Here is a 5,057-nt window from a genome sequence, read left to right as displayed (position 1 = left end):
GAGGCGGCCTCGAGGCCGCACAGGCGCCTCCGCGGGCAGGGACGGGGATGTCGCCCGGGGCTCCCCAGCCGACGGCGTCCGCAGGCCGGGAAGACGTCCGCCTGTTCAGGCCGCCCGGCTCTCAGAGCTGCGTCTCGGGCGACCGAGGCCAAGGCCTGCCTCCTTAGCCGCCGCCTTCCCCGAAGTAGCCCGCTCTCCGGCCCCGCAGTCCGCCTCAGGGCCCAACGCAGGGCTCGCTCCGCCACTATCCCACAATGCCCCGCGCGCGGGCGGACGCAAAAGCCCCGCCCCCGCGGCCGGCGCGGTGCGCAGTGCGCGTGCGCCTTGGGGCCCGGCGCCCCTGACCCCGCCCACTCCCTGGCCGCCTCGGGCCGTTGGTGCCAACGGTCTCTCCCCGAAGAAACCCAGACGGACCAGTGCGCAGGCGCCACTGCACCCGAGTCCCCGCCCCTCGGCGCCGCAGCCCGGGACACTTCCTGGTGCGGAGTTTGTGGTCGGCTTCGGGGCTCGGGGCTCCCTGACGCTCCTAAAGTCCTCGTTCGGCTTTGCCCTCGGTACAAGGAGAAAGCCGTCCCGACTTCCGCCTCGCCTCGCGAGGGAGCTGTGGCTGCGCGGCCCCCCCACGTCGCCTCCGCACCTGGGGTGATCTCCGCCCCCTCCCCCCGCCCTGCGTGCCAGCCTTGTCACTGTCACCGGTTGCTGCGGAAAACCTCCGCGAGCGACGTCACTGGCAGGGTTCTGCTGGACCTCGCCGTTATTCGGCCCACGTGGTCCCGAGCCGCTCCCTGCGCGGTGCAGGGGCGCTCTGTAGGAACGGGATGCATGCCCTGAACCTTCCTGGGCTGCAGGTCGGTTTTTCACTCAGGAACTCTGTATGGACCAATATTTGAGTGTACTGTTCTAGTTATTGCCCACCCTGGGGCGGGGGGCTCGCCTGTGCACTAAGCTACATCCCCAGCCCTATTTGAGGTAGGGTCTACGTCTAAATTGCTCAGCCCGGACTCAGAACTTGCAATCAACCTCCCAGAGTGCCGGATTACAGGTGTGCACCAGCCTGCCCAACTTCTTCCCTAGTTCAAAATGCCAACTAGCATTTGTCCTTTGCTACTGTTGGCTTCTCCTTGGCGGCCTTAATGGTAGTCCAGTCCAGTTGTATTCACTGATCCACACCTTAGTAATGTGGGCTTTTTTCAGCCCGGTGGCTCCTGCTGCTTCTAGTGTTGCACATGGTGTCAGGTGGCCCTTGTGTCAGCTAGCTAGTGCTGCGTGACACATCACCTTGGGGTCTGGCAGCATGCTCACAGCTTGAAGGCTGGGTGAGGTGGTTCCACTGGCGCCTCACATACTCATCTGCCCCATCCGTTGGCCAAAGCAGGTCACGTGGTGAGGCCACCACCCAGGGCAGGTGCACCAGTTCCAAGCACCCTAGCCAGACAAGTCATTTACCTGGCAGAGACAGAAGAGGAGGGCTGGCAGCACTCAGGAACACTGTATGGACCAATATTTGAGACTCCACAGTCTAGTCTGCCAAGGTCCGTGGCTCCTCTGCTGGGGTTTGCCAGTCTTCCCTTGTCATCTTTGAGGTCTCACCACAAAGTAGACTCAGGTTCCGTACACTTCAGAGCTTGAGGCCACTGTGAGGATTTCAGTGAGGTTTCTCCAGAGACACAGAACCAACAGGACATTCACAGATGCCTAGAGTGGTTTATTATGAGAATCGGTCTACACAGCGTGGAGGCTGTAAAGTCCCACAAGGCCCAGGAAGTGGTGTGACCAGGTCCACACCCGAAGGGCAGAGTCAGAGACGTGATGGTGCAAGGCCTGGTCTGACCCAGATACCCAGGACGGGAGCACCGAGGTCCAAGGTAGAAGACGGGCATCCAGCTCACTAAGTCTGCCTCCACTTCCTGTTCTGTGGCTCCTCCGCGATGCCCATCCACAATGATGCGGACAGAGCTTCACTCAGTTACTAATCAAATACTAACCTCTTCCCAAAACACCCACATAGACACATGCAGAAATCACACTTTACGAGCTCTCTGGGCATCCCTGGGCAATCACGTGGACACTTAGGTCATCCATGAGTGACACAGGGCTCTTATCTCGGGCCATCTGTTTATATAGCACGTGGCTTCCATGCTCTCCCCTGCAGTGCCACGGCATCCCTGCCCCAAGTCCCTAAATTGCCCATGCTGGACTTGAACTTCTTGTGATTCTTCTGCCTCAGCCGCCCAGAGTGCTGACATGACAGGCAAGTGCCACCAGCACCTTCCTCTTGCCACACTGAGCAGTCTCGACCTGAGAGGCAGGAGGGTGGTCTACTCAACAATCAAATGGAACCAGAGAAGGCAGAGTTCTCCAGGATATGGAAAGCTGTGAGTGCTGCAAGGACTGACAGCTGGCTCTTCACCCTGAGAAATCACACATGCTGCTGTTGCTGATTAAAACTGGGACTTCTCAAAAGTGCACAGTGGGGCCCGGGGAGATAGCTCAGTAGAATAAGCGCCTGCCTGGCAAGCCCAAAGCCCCGAGTTCAATCCCCGGTACCACCAAAAAAAAAAAAAAAAAAGTGCACAGTGGGGGTGCACGACTGTAATCCTAGCTCTTGGAAGGCTGAGAAGCTTGAGGCCAGCCTGGGCTACAGAGTGGGTTCGAAGCCAGCCTCAACTACATAGCTCAAAAGCAAGAAAAAGTACAATGTAGGAAGACTTTGCACACTGCACACTTCTACAAGAAGGAACGTCTAGTTCTCCAGCCTGAACTCTCCACCCTTTCCAGGCAGGTCATCTCTGCTCAGCAAGGCTGAAATCCCTCTCGGCTAGTGCTAACAGTCATAACTGTGGCATTCAAGCTCAGACCCTACAGCTGCTTCTGGGTGGGTCTTGAATCTGGGATCAAGTGAAGAATGCCAGGTGTCTAGAGATGCCAACCCACAAAAGGGATGAGCCTGGCCCCAGGGTATCCCAGGACACAGGAGCAGCATAGCTTCGGGACTAGCCCCGGAGATCGGGCTATAGCCCGAAGATTGCACTTATCCAGGCATTAGCTGCCTAAGTTTAGCTTCCTCTCTTAAAAACCAGAATCAGCCCTTGGCGGGCACCTTGAAGACTTGGTGAGATTCTGTCTCAAAGCAAGGGCTGGGCAGGTGGCCAGCGCAAACCCTGGGCTTAATCCCCAGTACCACCCAAACAAAAAACTAGCATCTATCAGCACTCGATTACAAATCACAAAACTGCCTTTAAAAAGGAACATGTGGTGACACACGCCTGTCATCCCAGCATTCAGGCTGAGGCTGGATGACTGCCTGAAGTTGTGGAAGTCCCCCTCTGTGATCTCAGAGGTTTCCAGAGTCAAGCTTGAAACTTTGCAGTCACAATTAAGCCCGCACCCAGTCATAAGCCTGCTCTTGGAACACAGCCATAACCACCGATGGCACCCAACTCAGACACTCAACCAGAATCTCTGCCCTCAGCCTTTAAGTCAGGCGTGTGGGCTCTTGGCCTGGCCAGAATACTCCCAGGGTACACCTTCCATCACCAGCCCCAGCCAGACTTCCCCATGGACTGATTGGTGGAGGGGAAGTCACATGGGTGCCCCCACTGCAAGGGATGCTGGGAAAGTGGTTTCTACCTTAGGACCTCCAATCAAACTTTGAGAAATTAGGGATACTTGTACTGAGAAAAGACAGATGCTCCCCACACGCGCAAGAGTCTGAAGCTGAAAGAGACAGCAGCTTTGTGATGATACGGAGAACACTTTTATTGTCTCTGCAGTGGCTCCCCAAAGCCCGTAAGTCTGTGCCTCACCTACCCTCACCAAGGCACCCTCTGGAGAAGGTGACAAAGGTGGCAGTGGAGGGGAGGAAGAAAAACACCTTTATTGGAAGAACAGTGCAGACACACGTTGGGAGATGCAGGAGAGCCAGGAGGGCCCAGGAGCCAGCACCATCCTCAGGGTCCCCTCCGGGGGGCTGCCCGGAAACGGGTGGTTACATCCCAGGCTCAGGCCCCAACAGGGCCCTGTGATCCCCTAGGAAAGGGCATCATGGGAAGGAAGGAGAGAGGCAGGTGGCCTTGGGTTCCCCAGAGAGAAGGCGAGAGGTTCACCGGTCCATGCTGTCGTCCGTCGGGCTGGAGAAGCAGGTCTGCAGCAGCTTCTCGCAGAACTCCAGCTCCTCCTGGAGTGAGGCAAGGGGGTCCTGAGCGCGGGTGCCAGGGCTGCCTCCAGCGCCAGCACACCCGCCCCGGGCCACCCGCCCTGCCAGGCGCCCAGCGGGACCTGGGTGTGCCCCTGCAGCCCCTTAGGCCCTCTCTCACTCCCCAGTCGTCCTCTCAGTACTCTCAGCCTGACTGCTTCCTTAGGTACAAACCAAGAAGCCAGGAAGAAACGGACCTAAGCAGGAAAGATACCTCCATGGCAGGAAACTCCAGAAAGAAGAATGAACGAAAAACAAGTTGGAGGAGAAAAACAGCCAGGCACAGTGGAGTGGACTGCGTCCCAGCTATGCAGGAGGATGGAACAGGATCCCCTGCGCTCGGGTGTCAAGAACAGCCTTGCACTAGGGAAGCACGAATCAGGAGGACCACTGAGTCTGAGCTGCATAGTGAGACCCTGCACACACACGCAAAGAAAATAAAGGAAAGGGCCAGCCAGATAGCGCAGAGGACTACAGGGCCTGCTTAGGCAGAGCTCACTGGCCAGGGCTCGATCTCTGGCGTGCCAGCCCCACCCCTGAAGCACCCTGAGACAGCCACTGAAACTGGGTGTGGTAGCGCGCCTGTCATCCCAGTGCTTGGGAGGCTGAAAACAGGAGGATCACTAGGAGTCCGATCTACGTAGTGAGACCCTGTAGACCCCGTACTAAAATACATTAAAAAAAATTTTTTTTTTTTAAAAAAGAACAGCCTGGGCCACACAGCAAAGAGCATCTCAAGAAAACACCAACACGATCCTCCGGTTCATGAGCGTGATGATTGGGTGTTCATGTCTTATAATGCATGAGATGAGTCTCCCTCAAACCTTGTTATGACCTGGGCACATTACCCGTCTGACGTGAA

At 57.0% G+C, this 5,057-nt stretch overlaps 1 protein-coding gene and 1 non-coding gene across 3 annotated transcripts in view; one reads left to right on the top strand and one right to left on the bottom strand.

Annotated features, from left to right (window-relative positions):
* Positions 1-3,747: 3,747 nt before the first annotated feature.
* The window catches only part of Hspbp1 (HSPA (Hsp70) binding protein 1), a 13,404-nt gene continuing 12,094 nt past the window's right edge, over positions 3,748-5,057 (bottom strand). For both annotated transcript variants that reach the window (XM_023707939.1, XM_004647682.2), the window contains exon 8: positions 3,748-4,177. In XM_023707939.1, coding sequence (XP_023563707.1) covers positions 4,103-4,177 — 75 coding nt within the window. In that variant the 3' untranslated portion in view covers positions 3,748-4,102. The remainder of the gene's footprint in view (positions 4,178-5,057) is intronic.
* On the top strand, positions 4,949-5,053 carry LOC111814459. The gene has a single exon (XR_002819442.1). It is a non-coding gene; the product is annotated as a small nucleolar RNA U13 (small nucleolar RNA).

This window comes from Octodon degus, unplaced genomic scaffold, assembly GCF_000260255.1.
Source record: "Octodon degus isolate 3935 unplaced genomic scaffold, OctDeg1.0 scaffold00320, whole genome shotgun sequence".
In the NCBI taxonomy this organism is placed as follows: Eukaryota; Metazoa; Chordata; class Mammalia; order Rodentia; family Octodontidae; genus Octodon; species Octodon degus.
This window is presented reverse-complemented; position numbering and strand designations above follow the sequence as displayed.